We start from the raw sequence: 20115 nt of genomic DNA on the forward strand, positions 1-20115 counted from the left end.
TTTAGTTAAAAGCTAGGCAAGTCATCAGTATGGCTAGTATTCACAGGAATTCCCCTCTGTGCCTCCCTTGTCTGTTCTGGAAAATATCTCCACAATAAGTTTTGATTAGCTAGGACGTGCCCACCAGGATGCCCAGAAATAGTTCCAGCCCCAGATACGTAAAGTACATTATACCACTCATGTCTAAATGTCCCACCCCAAATCCAGCTTGGATCTAGGTTACCAAGTGGCACATCTTTGGCAAAAGTTAATAACATAAAATTGGTAGTAGCCGGGGCAAAATGGGCATAATTTGCCTTATACAGCTCTCAAGGACCAGCCCGGGCAAAATAAGAAATATGCCCAAGAGGAGTTCCATATCCCAGTCTGCATGTTCTGTCCGACACAATATTTCCGCTGACCCACCTCTGTTTTGTGGACTTCCTGGCCGTATAATCCCGGTAGATATTCCTGGCCAGTCAAAGGGTTCAGGATCTGGCTCTCCTCCATGCTCTGACCATGAGAAGCACATAATGAGGTATCCTCCATGGGCCATAATCAGTGGGTAGAAGACTTGCCCATAGTCCCCTCCAAAAGCCCCTGTCTCGCTTGTGTCTGTCACAAAATGGAAAATATTTGTGTCAACACAAGTCTGATCATTGGAGGAGAGCAGGCCAAGTTCTCAGCACAGCCGGAAAACTGACCATGCTGTGCTGTAATGCCTATCATGATCTGTTTTCAATAGGAAGGAACTGACCAAAATACCAGCTATTTTACACAAGGAAGCAATACAAGAACAGGATACGTTCTCATACAAGTACATCGTACAACAGGCATATATCAAGAATATGAAATATTGGGGTTTACATATTCTTTAAATGGGCCCATCGTTAAAATTAACATGCATTTATCAGACGAGCCACAAAAGTATTTGAAATGGGCAAATGCTGTACTTAAAGCGGCGTTCCATTTTTAAAAGTGGAACCTCCGCTTATCTGTCTCTACCCCCACCCACTCCCCCCCCCCCCAACACCACCACCTTAGGGTGCAACGTTTGGCACCTTTCAGGGGCTAACGGAGACATGTCTTTAACAGGTTCCCGTTCCCTACTTCTGGAGATGGCGCCGCAGCGCCATCCCTCAGAAGTTCGGCCTCCTTTCTCCTCCTCTGGGCCAATTAGTGCAGAACGCTTTACGCATGCACAGTAGGGAAGTGGTTGTGAAGCTGAAACTACCAGTTTCCCTTAACGTGAATGGCAGCGGCAGCATCCGACAGCTGATCCAAAAATCTGCTGAGGTGCCGACATTATGGGAACCTTGGACAGGTAAGTGTCCATATTTTAAAAGTCAGCAGCTGCAGGATTTGTAGCTGCTGACTTTTAATTTTTCATGGGGGTGGGTGGAACTCCTCTTTAAGGTTTGTCATGTAACTAAAAGGCTGCACAAACTAGATGTAACCTCTGCATACCTGTAGATTAGTGAGTGTTTCACGTAATAAGAGAATGCAGTGTCTATTGTGTATTTTTTGGGAGACTTGCACCTAAAGCAAAAAGAACAGGGTTAAAGTGGTTGTAAAAGCAGAATGTTTTTTTATCTTGATGTATCATGCAATAATATAAAAAGCCTTTTTTGTGCAGCAACCCCCCTAATGCTTATCTGGGCCCTATCTGTATCCAGCGATGTTGCGGGAGTTTCTCGGCTGTCTGGGACTTCCCCCCTCATAGGCTGAGACAGTAGTGTGGCATCATTGGCTCCCACTGCAGTCAATTAAAGTCAGTCGGCCAATAAGGAGAAAAGGGGGGCTGGGCCGGGCTGCAGCTCCATATCTGAATGGACACAGGGAGCTGTGGCTCAGATGGGGTGCCCCCATAGCAAGCTGCTTGCTGTGGGGACACTCAACAGAATCACAGAAGAGGGACTTGAGAAGAGGGGAGGATCCAGGCTGCTCTGTGCTAAACCATTACACAGGGCAGGTAAGTATAACATGTTTGTTATTTTTAACAAAAAAAAAAAAGGTCTCTTGGTGGCGATTCCCCTTCACTTCCTGTTCAAGAGAAAACATGATGTGGGAGGAAATCTTTCCAAAGTAAGGGGAAATTCCATCTTAGTTGACATGAGAACAGGTTGTCCTCACAGGAAGTTTCCCCCTCTGTTCCTGCTCTGGTTACATCTGTATAATTTGGGATCTTCTCCCCCAGTGGCAGTAGTCACCAGGACAAATTTGGTAAATCACCCCAGCAGGAAAACGTAAAAAGCCTGACGTTTCTAACTCTTTGCTACTCCATCAAACATGAAAAAAAAGCTTATGTTCTATATTAAAGTGGACCAAAGCAAAAGTTGCAAGTATTGCCTGTGATCTTCCGGCAGCTACATTTTTCACTGTGTATCTGCATGAAGTCAGCCATTGTGGTAGAGGCAGAGCTTTGCTTCCTCATATCAAAGCTGTCCCTCCTGATGACTGGTGTTCAGATAACTGGCAGAGTGATGATCAAGAAGCAGCAGGAGAGGTAGAAGAAGCACAGATCCACTGCTTAGACAAATTTAACATTTCTAATTGATCCTACAAGATAACACGTCTTCACTTATGTTCAGCTCCTTTGAGGTACCCGCAGACCTAATATGACCATTGCCTGGTCTTGCTCACAGTGGTCAGACCAGGAGATGGTTATGCATCAGTGGGGCTGTCCAGTGTCAGGGCAGAAATTGATCATCTGGGATGTCTTTTTACATTTCTATCTCCTATGCTCTTTTGGCTGCCAAAAACATGCTTTCCAGCTGTATAAAGCTGGCCACAAATGGTACAATATAGTGTGAGGGTCTTCCTATACAATCTTACCTAAAGATCTAATGAATATTGTACAATCATATTGAATAATGTATCACTATCTTAAAGGAGATTGTACACTATTATTGTAAGCTCTATTTCAGCCTTACACTGTTAAAACTACCATATTTCTCTTTCTGCTGTTGCAGGAGATAAAAGGAGTGGCAAGAGACTCCCTGGATTCTGAAGAGCCTGGACGAGGTGCTGTGTCCCCCGTATCCACTGTGGAGAAGACCCCAGGTACCCGCCCCTCCTTCCTGTGGCGTGCAATGAGCCTGTGTTCCCTGGCGCGGCGGCTGCCGAGTGTAGCGTCCTCCGTAAAACACCTGATCACCCAAGACCCACTGGACTGTTTTTTCATGTGTCAGCTGACTGTGTTTGGTCTGCCCTTCCTTTATGTCCAGTCTGAGATCTTATTGCAGATCCTGGGCGAATTCCCCTGGGCCCCTACCGCCTGAGACCTGAAAGAACCAACCTAATCTGTTAATGTATGATCTTATTGATATTGTAGTGTGTATGTTGGCACCACTGTAACTTAGTAGGGTAAAAGCTGCTCTTTGACGTAGACTAGCTTGTACAGAAGTTTTGCTTTGTTCTGCCCATCATGCAAAACATCCCTCAGATATTTTAAAGGGAACCTGTCATTAAAACAGCCAATCTGGCCATTTTGTTGGCTGTAATATTGCTGCTAACACAGACAATCTTTTCTGTTATTTTAAAAGATGGGTTGTTAGAACACAGGACTCAAAAGTAGGACGGTTTGCCTTTTAAAGGCAGCTCTTTGCCAACTTGGGGTATCCTTGGGGTCCCTGGACTGGTCTTCAAAAGAATGTAAAAGAGAAGAAAACATCACACATTTAGTATGAGTTCAGTAAATTTTTAATAAACCTTTATTATAAATGGGGGGAAAAAAAATATTGCTAGTATCAAAGCCCTACTGATGAAGGGTGGAGTGTTGGGCCCCAAAATTTCCTCTTCTGACCGCTTATGTGAAATAAAGGTTTCCTTGATGAATGCTAGATTTGTGGTGCTCTCATCCCCCCGCTTCAGGCTACTAAGCTACAATGTTGGCAGGTGCCAGAGCACACAGGCTAGGTTGTCACAGGCCAGCCACAAGTGTTCAGGCTTGATGATTGGCCAGTGGCCACTCAGGCATGAGCACTGTCAAATGTTGGAGGTTAATCGTTTCTTGTATACCTAAAAAGCTCAACTTTGTTAGTACGGCTCCAGTGGGGCAGGGAGGGGTAAAAAATAAGTGCTTGACATTGGGTCAGTGTAATGAAAAATGATTTATTGTTTGCTGCTTGCCTTTGTTATATTTAATGGGTAAAGTATCTCTGGCTCTTGGCAATGGATTTGCGTTTTAGGAAAATTTTCATTGCAGGTTCTACCGTCAAGCTTGAGTTGTAATAACTTGTGTTATTGTAGACTATATAGTATTATTTTTATTGATGCTTTTATTTTGGGTCTTTTTAATGCTGGATCTGCTTTTTTATTTTTTTGTATCATGAATTTTATTTGCAGCAATGTCAGAAATTAGGCAGAACATGTATTTTTTGTATTTTATAAACTGGAAAAAGCGTAAGAATGTGTATAGATATGAACTTGGCTTAGAAATATTGCTGTTGGGAGTTTAGAGCTCTGAGCCTGCACTGACCATGAAAGAGTTTTGATGAATTGTATGGTGTGAAAGTGATTTTTTTTTTTTGTTTCAAATATAAAGTAACTTTGTTGCAGAAACTGGAAGCTTTATTATTGTTGGGCTTAATTGGATAGTAGTTAATAATTTTTTCATGTCTATATGGGCTCTTGAAGTATTCTTTCTTCACATTGTGGTTTATTTAGAGTGCTTTGCTTTGGAGTGACTTTAGACATGCAGTGTCTACCCTATCATCATGTCATTGTCTCCTCTTAGCTATCGGATTCATACGTGCCCTGAAAGTCACAATATGATTTGTAATCGAGGCCTAGTATAATGGTGCTTTAATGAAACCAACTGATATGGGGGTGTGTTTTTTTGTAAACCCTTTGGGGGCAGTCGATTAGTATTTTAGTTATCACTTTTAACAAGAAATTCAGTCACTTGCCCTGGGGCACATTAGATGTTTCACAATCCTTTTACAGGTATCATGAGATAAGGTAGGCATTTTATACTGTTTACAAGGTTTATTTTACTGTCCTGTTAAAGGAGTCGTGTCAATACTGGATTGTTTGCAGCTGTGACCTCCTACTGGTGAATATTTCTCAGTCTGCCACTTTAGTACTCCAACCTTCTCATGGATACCCACTTGATAAATAAAAATGGGCATCCATGTTGAGCGTGGGTGACAAACTGCCACAGCAACTGCACATAGATGACAAAAGAACCGTCCATGACATCTTTCCGGCTGGCTCAACTGAGTATACATGACACTATGGCCGACTATACTGCTTCTATATGACAGGGCCACTTTGTTGATGTAACTTTGTATTTTGAAGGTATGCTTGGGGTATGTTATTTCTTGTCAGTGTTGATCATTTTATATCATTGCTTGCACTAGGGTGAGTGCAGGGTGCTGCAGATTATTTTTATATTTATCATTTGACAAAAAAAGTCCTTGACAATACAGGGGCGATTTCCTATGCTGGTATTCTTCTGGAGGGGCGCGGGGTGCGCATGACGGTGATTTGCTGTATTTATTTTTCTCACTGAGCACTTTGAATTGAAATAAGTATTAAAAATTTTGGGTGTTTTTCTTCTTGGTGAATTGTGGTGTTTACACTGTTGTACTGCTGCTAATGATGGCCTACGTGTTGTCTGTACCGCCTTCTCTGCTTTCAATAAAAGGTCAGGAATTCCTACATTTTATGTGGCAAAGTGAGTAGAGAAACCGGGCTGTTTTCTCTTTGTGACTGGAACTCTGCAGTTTGATAAATAACGTTTATTTAATGAGCTATACCTGGAAATTAAAGTGGTGGTCTCACTCATACAGGAAGAAGGCAGCCATGGCTGAGAGGCTGTTAAGAGAATGCCACACATCAGTCCACACCTATGCTGTGTTGCCTAAAGTGGTATAAAGAACAAGCATCTGCCAGTGTATGAGTAACAGGTGCACTTTAAGTGGCAGGCTTTTACTAGTTTTTTTTGTTTTGTTTTTTTATACATTTAGAATAGAAAAGCTATGTTTTGTGTTTGCGTCCAGTAGTGACTTGCATTGCAGTGTGTTTTGTGCAGCCATTTTGAAAGTCTAGATTGTCTGCCTTATAAGATTTCCCTTTACTGGTGTGACTTGATAGTGACATGTAGCAATAAAAAGTAAATCCTCTTTGCCGCTTCATTCAGGTACTTCATTGTAATGGGTGTGATAATAAAATGAGCCCTTCCTGGGTGTCTTCAGAAATTTTCATAGTCGTACGACCTATCCATTTAATTTCATGTCAGGATCACTTATACTCTGCACATGTTTGTGAGACAGCAGCCTGTCCGCAGTCTGCATGAGGTATCAGGGCCATTGCACAGGCAGCAGTCTTGCTATGTTTGTGACTTCAGTCACTTTCTGTTGCTTTCATTGTTATCTTGTGGATTCTACCCCGTCTCCAGCAGTGTCCTCACTTCTTTCTATCTGTTATGCTGGTATAATTTTTTTTTTTTTGTGTTCCTTAGTCTAATGTTATCTGTCCGTCCTCACAAACACTATAAAGTGGAGTGTTCATTGAAGGAGCACTGATCCTCATACATAATAAACAACCAATACTACATTATTAGATTTTGCACATCTTTTATATGTCCATGTTCACAATGTATGCATAATGGGATATGTATAAAATATTCATAGTTATTTGTCCAACAAAACAGCACGTATGCTTGTTTTGTGCGAACTAGCCAGCTGCTGTGATAATGGGGTAAAATCTCATTCTCTCAAGCTATTTTCTCCTCTGGCCAAATGTTATTCAAATACTATGGTCAGTAGTAAAAGTTGGTTTATAACCAGCAAAGTAAAAATACCACATTATGGCTACTAGATAGAGCTGAGGATTATAGGAAATAATGCATCTTCGTAAGAAAAAATAGAATGTAACAATTCTAGTAAATGCCGGAGGGAATTGCCAATAAAATGTAACCATTGCTACTACAGGATTCACACAGGTTTATTGTTGCATTGTACCTCTTCTTGCTATTTATTTTTGCTGATCCTTAATTCCATCTAGTGGTCTTAATGCTGTATTTTCCCTGTTTGCTCTATGGTTGGGTAATGGTCACTGCAGATGGTTAGGCAACACAGAACAAATGTACAAGCAGTCTCTCTCACTCATAAATACACTCCAAAGATATCTCATTGTAATTTCCAATGTCATCAGCCATTTTTCACTGAGGAGAGGCTGTCTATAGTGTCCTTCCATATGGCCACCGGGAAGTCAGCAGTGTGCTGGAAAATACCTTCCCCACCAAGTGTCAGTGCAGGGCAACCCGCTTTAAACAATGCTGAATTTGTATAGTGGTAGCTAGAGCTAGGTCAGCTAATGGTCAATATAAAATTAAAACCTCAACCAAACCTTTTTTTTTTCATTTTGGATGCCGTATGGAAGGGTTGGATCTTGTGTCAAATGTTACATAGCTCTTTGCTTCCACGCTGGGAATATGTCCCCTTCTCTGTCTTAGTAATCAAGTGCAGGAAGTTGGCTGTGTGCTGGTAAATATCTTCCTCCGAGTGAGGAAGTTTCTCCAAATGGCTATGAAAACCTAACACCGGCTCCCCTTCCTCGCTTTATCCAAAACAGAATAACCAGTTTTGTCCAGAGTTGGGCTTTAACATTAGTTGTGGGTCGATTTATAACATTTTCACTTTGGGAAGAGAAGTTAGGTGTGACCCAGTAGTTCTGTTATATGTATCTGACCCTGATAGGCATCTTTCATCTTTACAATATATACACCAACAAAGAGAATAATGTGGTCTTCCCATCCCTGTGTTGTTCCCCTGCTTCTGTTTCCTGGTTTCTCTCTCTATTTCTCCCTTGTTTCTTTGTCATACTCTGTAATGGTTTGTTTCTTTTACTGCTGCAGTTTTTATGTTAATAAATTTTGAATTTTTAATTTTTTCCCTGGCTTGTGACTTATTCTTTTATATTTTAAGCATGGATGTGGATATTACGTGTTGTTTTTGGTCCTGTACACACAGGCATTTGCTGATACCAGCAAGCTGAACTGAAGAGCTGCGTTCACAAAGCAGCTTTACCAAAGTCTTAACCCTTAAAGCAACCTCTTCTATGACAACATACAATTCTTGTCCTCTCGTTCTGGAAATCTGGAGAGGTTAGCCTGTGTCTTCTCAGCACGGGTTTCCATTAAAGTGTCTTTTTCCAAAAGTCTAGGCGTTCTGAAAACAGATTTTAAGGGCAGTGCTGTCTGTAGATTAAACCATCCTATAACAATTCCCAGCAAATGCCTATGTGTACAGGGCTGTAATTAACATAGAGTACATGTAGCCAGCAGCTACCCTTAGAGCTACCCAAAACTTTTTTTTTTTTTTTTTTTTTTTTTAATACAATTGTGTTTTAAAAAAAGTAGTTTAGTTGCACAATAAATATCTGAACATTTTCTTTCTCAAATTGGCTGCCCAGCAGAAATCGGAGTGGGTGATTCTGCCCTTTTTAACTGACCAGGCTGTGTTGCCTTGCAGAGTGCACTTATATAGGCATAATATGTTTCAGGCACTGGAAACTAGTGGTAAAGTTGTTAGGTCAATGTATATTGAGGTATAGAGCACAGGGAGGACAGCAGTGTGATTCCCATGTGTAATACAATGAGCTGCTCAGAAGCTGCTGAGCTGTGCCCTTTACATAGCGGAGTCACCCTTTGCCTTATATACTGTGGCTGGTGAGGCTGACTAGACAGACCTGAATCTCTCTGGTTTCAGCAATAACTTTCTATGACTGCACACTTGCGGTCACAGCTGAACAGATTAACAGCAGAGGAGTAATGCTGAAAACGTATCTGGGGAAAAAAAACCCTAAACACAAAATAATATTTCTTCCTATGTTTGTTCTGTGTATGTCTGTGTGGACTCAACACCTTACGTACTTCATTTTATCTGAGCTGTGTGTCTGTCCTGTAATCTTCTTCCCTGCTTTATTCTGCGCATATATTGTCACCTTTATAGTTTGCCTGCCTTATACCCCCACTTTCGTCCCCTCTTGAATGCACTAATGAAAATTTCAGATAAAACCTTTCCATTTTCACTACATATCCAATTTTAGACCCAGTTCCCTATGCACTGCAGGCAGATCATGGCTGGCAGGACAAGGTCTGTACTCTCTCTATAAACATGCTGTCTCTCTGCCTCAGTACTCCTCTGAAGAGCCATTAAGCCGGGGCTGGTTCTTAAGAGGAGTTATGCTAATGCCTTGATGAGTGGATGTCAGTTTTGAGGCGTGGGCATTCCTAGGCAGACTGCATTTGCATGAAGACCACCCTAGGTAATACCCACCTTTTTGATGCTGAGTTGCCATGTTTGAAATAACCAATTGGTACTACAAAAACAAACGGACAAGAAGACGCACTCACCTAGTGCATTACCGAAACACTTTTATTCAACATAAAAAAAGGATAAAAATGAATACTCACAAGGTAGCAACTAGAAATAGCCATAGAAGCGCACAATGCCATGCAGTGCGGACATAAAAATGTCATAAACATCAAAGGGATGTAGAGCTGACGTGTTACGGGCGCAGAAAAAAAAAACTGACACATAAGCACAAGGTGCGAATTTCTTTCCTGCAACCCCAGATTGCCAGAAAGAAATTCACTTGATTCCCCCATCAACACAGTGCTGATAGGGGAATCCCTCCAGTCCTTTTATTCTACTGGCGAGGACAGCTAGCGATAATTACATGTGAGATCCAGCAGGCTGGTTGTACCCAAGTTGATTGAACGATCACCTTGGTACAGTCAGCCTGCCCATATGTGGCTCGAATCTTGGCCAATTCCTGCTGAGATTCAGTCAGTCTATGGTTGGCCTTAGAAAAGTCCAATGTCCTGTGGTATTTTGTATTTTTGTACAACTAATTAGCGGCAACACACTAATTTTACCCTAATGAATTATATCAATGCGATTTCCTGTATGTAGGAATATCTTTCCTCAGTACATCAAAGGAAGCGGCAAACTACTCTAAATTTGTATTTTTATCTTCAGCACACACACACATACACACACGTGTGTGTATATATATATATATATATATATTTATCACTGCTTATAGGTATTTATGTTAATGTAACGTTATGATGTGTCAGGAAATGCCTGAATGATTAAATAATTTGAGTTAATTTTTAGCCAGTGCAAAATTCTTTGAGATAACACAACAGATTGATGTGAGCATGGACTAGAGATGAGAATAAATTTATATTTATTCATTTACAAACACCAATAATAGTTTGATTAAATGGAGGATACAGACACTACAATTTTGCAACAAGGTTTGAACACTACCACACTACCAAAAGGTATATACTGGTGAGACCATAATGATCCCCCCCTTCTATCTCCCAACTGATTGGATACAATTTGGCAGATATTAATCTGTGTTAGACCCATTAACTTGCTGCAGTAAAATTACCAGGTGAAGTTTGTCCAGAGTTATGCCAATCAGGCAACATAAAATGACTAAACCGTGCTTAGTTAGGAGACCTCATGAAGTCTAAAATCAATTAGCATAAAATACTTGCACACATAAAAAAAAAAAAAAGACACTTTTAAACTATAGTTACCCTTAAATGTCTAATTGCTTTAAAAAGGCCATTGCCAGACTCCCCTAAAATTGGTTGTAGTTGCCTTTTCAAGATTGTGTCTAGCTATGCTGTAGCTGTGTCCTGGCATCACTGAAGTGTCAGATGTGTGTGTAGTCTGTTGAGGTTCCCCGTCTGATGGAAATTTTTTCCTACACAGAGGTGTAATTTCAGATGGAATAATCAAAATATTAGTTATACCCACAGAGGACAGACAAATATATATAATCCACACACACATAATTGTTTGCATACTTAAACTACTTATTGATTATGACTATGGCAGTACACATGCAATATTTCTGCAATAATGATAAACCCAACATGTTAAGTATTTAGATATGTGTGTATATATGTGTGTGTAGAGAGCGATATATATAATGGAATTACAACTTCCCTTTCAGTTTTCCTTCAAATAATATTTCACCTCGAACATATGCTTTTGAATGGACAAGCATAAAGTATAGCAACAAGTTTATTTTTGTACCCTGAGGCTGGGTTTACACTGCTGCGGCTACGAGAACCGGATGTGATTCGCACCACACTGCAGTGCAAATCACATCCGATCTCTGTGCGATGCGAGTTCAGCCATACAGATAGTATGGCTGAATTCACATCGCACCCGCCCCAAACTTGCACAGGACCCTTTTTTTGGTCCGCAGCAGAATCGGATCGCATGGGTGTTCACACCATGCGATCCGATTCCTGTCCGAGTTTGCAGATCGCACTGCGATATGCGAACTGATCTGGGGGTGTCATTAACATTTCACTGACACTCCCAGCAGTTGGCATAGGGCAGTGTGAACTGCCGCCGGGAGGCATGCGATGCGGGAACCCGCCGCGGATTCACGGCATACCCGCATCGCTGCAATGTGAACCCAGCCTTAGTTGGAGCAGGAAGCAATGATATGGAAGACAATGCGTTATCCTTGACCAACCAGTTTACAGCATCTTGCAATCATATACAGTTCAATTCTTTTGTGGTGATTTCCTGCATATTGCTCATATTCCTCAAAAAATTTACCTTCAAAATATATATTATATAATTTCTAAATGCAGTCACTGATTATTTGGAGTATTTGTTTTTTGTCATTCAGTAAGTAATAAAAATATTTTCTCCAGTGTCTGCAATTACTTTGCCGCTGTAGGTCCCTGTATTTATCAAGATAACTTTAACTGTTGTGCCTTCAAATTCGTGAGCAATCTACAAGACGTTTTATAGGTTGAATATTTTTTTCACCTATGGATCGTATTTTTATATCCGAGAATGTCTCTTCTTTGGAGCTTGTTCTTTAATGCTCCAGCTACTCACTTGTTGCTTTCACCATGTCTTGCAGGTCCGAGTCTAAACGGTGTGGAAGACCACAGTCTGGCCAAGAGGCTTCGAGCCACTCCAGAGCGCATTGAGCTGGAGAATTATCGGGTGTCCATGCAAAAGGAGGAGCTAGAGGAGGTCCCGGAAGAGACACTGGCGGAGCACAACCTGAGCAGCCTGCTGGATAAAGGTGGAGAAGATGAGGAGGAAGCTGTCAGCAGGTGAGGAAGGGTAGGACCGTATTGTGATTGTGAAATGCCATTCTTCAGTCAGCTTCAATAAGTAGCATCCCTATTTGAATCGCTATCTGATTTCTTACATCTCTCAGAGATTCTAGTGTGTGACTTTCATACAGTAGTATCTCTACACCTCCCACAAAGCCATAATACATGTCCCAACCAAGCGGAACCCTCAATGATTTGACATTCTGGGAAAGTTTGATGCCATCTCTTGGCCTTGCAGTGACTGCAGCAACCAGTAATGGAAATTCTGGTGGGGTTGTTTCAACACTGCTGTCCCCAGGTGATGCAAGAAGTCAGCAAGAGGCTGCCCATTCTGAGTGGAGCTAACCTTTAGGAGGAAATGCTTTAGAAGGAATCTAGAACACCATCTATTTGTCTATATTTTCTTCATATATTTAGCATATTTTACTCTTATAACCACAACAGATTTGTCCATACATTGCACACCCCTACTTCCCATCTGCAATGTAGTTTAACATTTTTGAGGCAAGGAGAACTGTGTCTGAGAATTTTAACAGAAATTGGGTATCTGAAGGTTAAAGCAACACAGTCATCACCCCACAAAATACCCCCAGAGCAGTTCTCTGTTATATATTTACAGTTGCCCATGTCTCCTACATTTTTAAAGGCCTATAGCCTACAGCAAAATCTTTGTAATTCAAACACTTCCAGGAGTGTTGTATTCCCATGACCCCTGGTGTGTGCTGATTTCATTCTCCAATCCCTACCTCAGTGGAAGGGACCACAGCAAAAAAAAGAAATTTAAAATTCTAATTCTGCAGAGTTTAATTAGCTGTAGTATGTCAATGGAGAGCAGACTGGGGCACAAGCCACCTGGGAGGAAGGTATATTAATACAGGAATCTACTTTTAAGGGATGTTTGTATGTTAAGGAATAAATACTTTGATAGCCTTAGTGATGTTTAGCGTGTTCTCTGCATCTCACCTGCACATCATCTTTGCTTAGTAGCTCTGAGTCAGAAATGGAAGATGATGAAGAGCAGCTGCCCTCCTCAGACCTTGGGGGCGTACCATGGAAGGAGGCAGTGAAGATTCATGCCAAGTTGAAGGGCAAGAGTGTGGGGGAGGTGGAGGATGAAGGAGCACTGGAGGCTGGATATAGTGAAGAGGAAGAAGAGGAGGAGTCTGAAGAGGAGGAGGTGGAGCCATCCAGTGAAGGTTAGTTATATATTGCAGCATAATGTACCCCAATACATAGCAAACTGGATCTGTTTCTTAAAATATATATATATATATATATATATATATATATATATGTGTGTGTATTTGTGTGTGTGTGTGTACATATACAAAAAATATATATATTTTGATCAGAAACCAGTCAACAGTGAATCCTTTCACTATATGCCAGAAACATCACAGAGGAACAAGCTCTTTTGATCTCATCCCTTGTGAATATAACATGTATACACTATATTGCTGAAAGTATTAGGATGTCTGCCTTTACACACTCATGAAATTTTATGGAATCCCAGTCTTAGTCCGTAGGGTTCAATATTGCGTTGGCCCAACCTTTGCATCTATGACCGCTTCAACTCCAGAAGAGCATTTGTGAGATCAGGCACTGATGTTGGATGAGAAGGCCTGGCTCGCAGTCTCCGCCTTAATTCTGTCAGAAACCATGAATCAGACTGAGACAGAAGTACAGTTAAATCGCACATGTTTATTAATAATAAAAAAAGGTAAACAGAGTAAACATAGTTGAAACATAGCCAGAGTTCCGGAACGGATAGTCAACAAGCCAAAATATCAGGGAGCCAGAGCTGAGCATAGTAGAACAGCAAGAGCATTCCTCCGGACTGTACCCTTTCCAATGCACCAGGTACTATATGTGCTCATGGAACCTACAGGAGTCAACAATGGACTTTACTTAATACTCCTTATGGTTCTCAACCTGTACAGGGTGAGGACGAGGCACAGAGGTGGTAAAATGGTTGCAGACCAAAGGTTTTGATAAGGAGACATGAAATACATTTGAAATAAGCATATTAGAAGGAAGGTCTAATGCGTAAGCCACTGGGTTAATCCTATGAAGATTAGGAAAGGCCCAATAAACTGAGGTGCGAACTTCAGAGAGGGAACACAAAGTCGGAGGTTGCAAGATGACAGCCAGATCCTGTCCCCAACCTGGTAGGAAGGTGCAGGCAAGCGTCTGAGGTCAGCATGGAGTCTGTACCTACCATTAGTATGTCACAAACAGGATTACGCTGCAGAACAAATTAGTCAGGCAACATGGAAACCATAGTTCACCTTAAACGGGGACAATTGGGAAGCAGAATTCAAGGCACTATTGTGAGCAAACTCTAGCCTACGATAAGAGGTCTGAGCAGGTGTTATGGTCAGGAATGTAGCAACGTAGGAATTGCTCCAAGGAGCGATTGGCTTGTTCTGCGTCCCCATTAGACTGCGGGTGATGCACAGAGGAGAAAGCAAGCTGAATTCCCAACTGTACACAAAAGGCTTGCCAGATCCGGGACACAAACTGACTACCCCAGTCTGAGACAATAACCTTTGGTAGCCCATGTAAGCAAAAGATTTCCCAAGCAAAAATGGAAGCCAGTTCCTTAGAAGTGGGCCGCTTCTTAAGTGACATACAATGGGACATTTCGAGAACCGGTCAACCACCATAAGGATAACTGTGTTGCCCTGGGAGTTGTGGAACTCCACAAGGAAATCCATAGACAGGTGGATCCAGGGCCTCTCTCCATTGGGTATGGGTTGTAGGAGGTCCACTGCAAGGTGTCGTGGAGTTTTACTCTGAGCAAACATGGAACAGGCAGCTACGAAGGCGGTTACAGCAGCACGTAGAGTAGGCCACCAGAATTGTTGGAAAATGCCCCAAAAGAGTTGGCCCAAAAGAGCCTTGAGATAATGGTAAGTCTGGAGCACGGCAGTACAGAGACTCTCTGGGACAAATCGGCAGTCACAAGGTTTCTCAGGAGGAGCATGGACCTGAGCAGCAAGAATTTTGTCACCCAAAGGAGAAGTGAGACTGGTGCGAACTATAGCTATAGCCGGAATACTATCAGGAGGAATCACAGGAACCAGAACAGACTCCAACTTGGAAGTGGAGGAAAATTGTTGTGACAAGGCTTCAGCCCTTACTTTCTTTGTACCGGGTAAGAATGAGACAATGTAATTGAATCTAGACAAATAAAGAGCCCATTGCGCCCTTCTGGGAGAGAGGCGTTTAGCTTCAGACAAGAATGTGAGATTCTTATGGTCAGTAAGAAAGAAATCTGGCACAGTGGTACCTTCGAGGAGAGGTCTCCATTCTTTCAGGGCTAAAATGATCACTAACAGCTCTCTGTCACCAATCTCGTAATTGCACTCCGCAGGTGACAATTTCTTGGAAAAGTAGCCACAAGGCTGCATAGCGCTCTGAGGTAGGACGTTGACAGAAGGGTGCCAACTCCAGTCTCAGAAGCATCAACCTCAAGGATAAAAGGTAACGTAGGATCAGGATGTGCCAACACAGGAGCAGAGACAAAGGCAGCCTTAAGAATCTCAATGGCCTTAATGGACTCTGGAGACCAACTCTGTGGTCATATCAGTCAGGAGCTTGACCAGAGATGAGAAGTTACAAATATACTTCCAAAAATAGTTGGCAAAGCCAAGAGGACGTAAACCCACGGGTTAGGACCACTGCACGACTGTTGAAAGTTTCTCTGGGTCCATCGAAAAAAACAGCAGTGGCAATAATATAACCCAGGAATTGAACCTGTTCACAATGGAATTCACACTTCTTCAATTTACAATAGATTTTTCTCTCTTAGCTTCTGAAGCACATGACAGACATCTGTGTGTGGCTCTCCAGGGACTTGGAAAATATGATATCGTCAAGATAAACCACCACACATAACTGCAACAAATCTCAGAGGACGTCTTTAATTCCTGGAAAACTGCTGGGGCGTAACAAAGACCAAAAGGCAGTACGAGGTACTCATAATAGAATGTTCTTGTATTAAACGCAGTTTTCCACTTGTCGCTCTCCTTAATCCTCACGAGATTTTATACCCCTCTCAAATCAAGCTTTGTGAAAACCGTTGCTCCCTTGAGGCAGTCAAATAACTCCGTAATCAACTGAATCGGCATTTTTAATAGTGAAATGACTGAGACCCCTATATTCAATACAAGGTCTCAGTTCACCACTCTTCTTCTTCACAAAGAAGAAAGCAGCATCAACAGGATGAAACCTCGAAAGTACGTCTGCAACATATTCCTCCATGGCCTTATGCTCCAAGACCGACAAAGGGTAAACCCAGCCACGAGGGGGTGTGGCACCAGGTTGAAGGTCAATTGTGCAATCATACGACCGGTGCGGAGGCAAACTACTGGCTTGACCTTTGTCAAAGACTGCTAAAATTGCAGTAGTCCTTCGGCAGGGAGGAGAGTGAAGAGGTGCACAGGACCTTGGCTACCTTCTAGAAGCATGTCTTACTGCATTGTGGTGACCAGGAGAGAATCCCAGCTCGGAGCAAATCAAGAGGGGTTGTGCCTCTGTAACCAAGGAGAACCGATAACCAGCAGAAACTTGGTGCCTTGCAAAAGTATTCACCCCCCCTTGGCTTTCAACCTAGTTGAGAAACCCTCTGCATTGGACTGGATCGCCCCCAAATCGCTGGGGAAGCAGAGCAAAGCAGAACCAGACAGACATACCTCTTATAGAGGTAATACTTGAGGCTCGTGCCTGCACATAGACTGGAGCAACAGCAGGGATGGCCGGCAACACAGGTTGTACCAAAGCAGCCACAGTGGTAGATTCCAGGTGAGCCGTGCGACTCAGGAGCATTTGTAATGCCATGGCAAACTGATCCATGCGGTGATCTTGCTCATCCAATCTGGAAAAAAATATTACCAACAAGTGGATTGACTGCATCTTCTGAATTCATGGCCTTCGCCTACTGTAAGAAACCATGAATCAGACTGAAACAGAAGTACAGTTAAATCACACTATTTTAATAATAATAAATAGGTAAACAGTCTAAACGTAGGCAAAACATAGCCAGAGTTCAGGAACCGGAACGGATAGTCAGACAAGCCAAAACATCAGGGAGCCAGAGATGAGCATAGTAGAACAGCAAGCAGGATCTGTGGCCAGAAGGAATGTCAGCCAAGCAAGTCTTTAAAAGGAACACAGGAGAGTGTCTCTGGAGATATGACCAAGGCGAAGGCAGAGATCATCTGGCCTGGACAGCTTAAGTAGGCAGGACTGATGAGCAAGGTATCATCAACAGGTGAGTCACTGTGGATAGATAAGAGCTGGCAATTAGCCGACAGCTGAGCAGCCAGCTTTGAGAAGGAAGGGCTGAGCCAAGCCCTGACAAATTCATCTCAAAGGTGTCTTATTGGGTTAAGGTCAGGACTCTGTGCAGGCCAGTCAGGTTCCTCCACTCCAAACTCACTCATCCATGTCTTTGTGGACCTTGCTTTGTGCACCGGTGCGCAGTTATGTTGGAACAGGAAGGGACCATCCCCAAACTGTTCCCACAAAGTTGGGAGCATGAAATTGTCCAAAATGTCTTGGTATGTAGACGCCGTCACTGGAACTAAGGGGCCAAGCCCAACACCTGAAAAACGACCCCACACCATAATCCCTCCACCCAATGATTTGGACCAGTGCCCAAAGAAAGGTCCATAAAGACATGGATAAGTGAGTTTGGGGTGGAGGAACTTGGCTGGACTGCACCTCAACCCTATAGAACACCTTTGAGATGAATTAAAGCGGAGACTGTAAGCCAGGCCTTTTCATCCAACATCAGTGCCTGACTTCACAAATGTGCTTCTGGAAGAATGGTCAAACATTCCCATAGACACTCTCCTAAACTTTGTGGACAGCCTTCCCAGAAAAGTTGAAGCTGTTATAGCTGCAAAGGGTGGGCCAATGCAATATTGAACCCTACGGACTGAGACTGGGATTCCATTAAAGTTTGTGTAAAGGCAGATGTCCCAATACTTTTCACAATGTGTGTGTGTATATTGTATATAAATATTTTTTCCAAAGGAGTCTATTGCTGCCCATTTAGGTTAAAGTAACAAGCCAATGTCTTGGGTCATGTGACCAGCAACAGCTTTGTCACTGGCTTCCTGCTGTAACCATTTTTTTTTTCTGCCATGGTTGTCTCCCTAATGTCTGTTTGTATGATGTGCAAATGAAGATGTATGTAGACATTGTATATAAATGATTGATCCATGGGCATCCAAATTCTTTCCCTGATGGAGTGGAGTGCAGCGATATTTTAATACCATTTCTTTTCACATTCAAACTTCATCTCATTTCTGTTCTCTCTCTTTGTCTCTCTGTCTCTGGGGCCGGGTGGGGTGTTTTCTTGGTTCCCTCTTGTGCAGAGGGAGAGTATAGCCCCTGGGAGAGGGAGCTCCAGCAGGGTCTCTGGCTCCACCGTATAACTGATGAAGACACAGTTGGTACTTTTAAAGGTATCCCAGCCACCACTTTCTGCGTCACCAACAAGAAAAAAATTAACAAGGGGACAGTTCTTACATCACTGAAACGGATTCTTCCGCCTCAATTTGCAAAACTACACTTCTTGATTGTTTTGTTTTTATTTAGAGTGAAACTTTTTTTTTTTTTTTTTCTTTTATATAGAGATTAGTAAAACAGAAACTTGATGTTCATTTATGACCTGGGAAAACTGTATTTGATCACGAAGAACACGTCTTATTTTATTTTTCAGTTAGGCATGACAGGGAATCAGAATATCACCACACAAGCGTATATCAATGGAAGCCAGTCTTTCAGTGGTGTGGGACCTGTTGGAGATTTGCATGAATTGTTGGTGCTGTAGTTTGGTATTAATTTTTCCTGCATGGGCTGTTTCCAAAGCAAGATCAAGAATCCTTTAATGCAGGAAAGGATTTTGGCTTTTTGATTTAATTAAAAAATCCTGAACTTTGCCAGATCTAATAAAGGCATAGACTAGTGCAACTGTCCAAACCCACCAACAGTCACTGGAGAGTATTCTCATGCATGATGTAACCTATGGCTTTACCTTTTTTTTTTTTTTGCTTTTACGTAATTCTAAAGGTGCAATCAGACCTGAGTTTTTTTGTGGTCTTCATTAATTCCTCCTTTCTGCACAGTGGCTGCATACAGAAGCAAAGGTTTAATAAGATATAGCTGGTCACATGCCGGCAAGCTAAAGGAGCAATATAGCCAAACTGCTAAATAAACAATTCACGTATCAAGATAAAGATCAAATGAATATGTACAGTTAATGTAGAAATAGAGTAACGGTTTCAACACTCAAATCCATGTAAATACCCTGGTGCTCCAAGCAAAGTAAATAGTACAGCTATAGTCGGCATTCGAAGTACTTCCATCAAAGCATGATAGGGTTTGAGAAGGGCATGCTTTGACTATCCAAAATGTTGGCGTAATAAAACAACTTTTATGCAAGTCTGTTAAACAATAATGATAGCTATATAGATTACAATTAAGCCTAATTATGGGTGAAGTGAGTCAGCCCCAGACTGGGCTTTCTGATCATCTGTTTTGGATTTTGGTGTACTGTCGGCTTTATTTCTTTTAGATTTGTAAAATGTGTGTTTGTTCCCATGTCTTTTATTGGACAGCTCATGCAAGAGCATATCAGGGAACACCGGCATTGTTTAATGGGTAGAGATTTAGGCACTTTTGGAAATTTTGAAATGTTCATAACTGAGGTTCTGGAATTGGAGTGATGGAGCACTGAACTCAAAGCTTGATGGTAGTCCCAAATGATTGTTATAGTGTAGCAGTTTGCTGCTCTGTGGAGCCCCAATGAGGTTCCTGGGAGAATAAATATGATAAATACTAAATCCTTTTATTGTGAAAATTCATATCTGGACCAATCCCCTCAGCTTTGGGCTCTCGTCCTTTTTATACAGTAGATATGTGTTTGCGACTTTGAAGATGGCGTTGCACCTTTCAAATTCTAAAAATCAGGCAGGGAATGGCATGCCGATCGCTCAGTT

At 42.0% G+C, this 20115-nt stretch overlaps 1 protein-coding gene across 24 annotated transcripts in view; it reads left to right on the forward strand.

Annotated features, from left to right (window-relative positions):
* MICAL3 (microtubule associated monooxygenase, calponin and LIM domain containing 3) overlaps window positions 1–20115 on the forward strand; it is a 299572-nt gene that overhangs the window by 214536 nt on the left and 64921 nt on the right. For 12 of the 24 annotated variants that reach the window (XM_077468826.1, XM_077468846.1, XM_077468830.1 and 9 more), the window contains 4 exons: window positions 2952–3042; window positions 11902–12100; window positions 13088–13299; window positions 18490–18579. In XM_077468826.1, coding sequence (XP_077324952.1) covers window positions 2952–3042; window positions 11902–12100; window positions 13088–13299; window positions 18490–18579 — 592 coding nt within the window. The remainder of the gene's footprint in view (window positions 1–2951; window positions 3043–11901; window positions 12101–13087; window positions 13300–18489; window positions 18580–20115) is intronic. The other 12 variants (XM_077468834.1, XM_077468837.1, XM_077468839.1 and 9 more) reach the window with 3 other exon arrangements.

This window comes from Lithobates pipiens, unplaced genomic scaffold (genome assembly GCF_037356315.1).
Source record: "Lithobates pipiens isolate NorthernLeopardFrog02 unplaced genomic scaffold, aLitPip1_a1.2 Scaffold_8, whole genome shotgun sequence".
Taxonomy (NCBI): domain Eukaryota; kingdom Metazoa; phylum Chordata; class Amphibia; order Anura; family Ranidae; genus Lithobates; species Lithobates pipiens.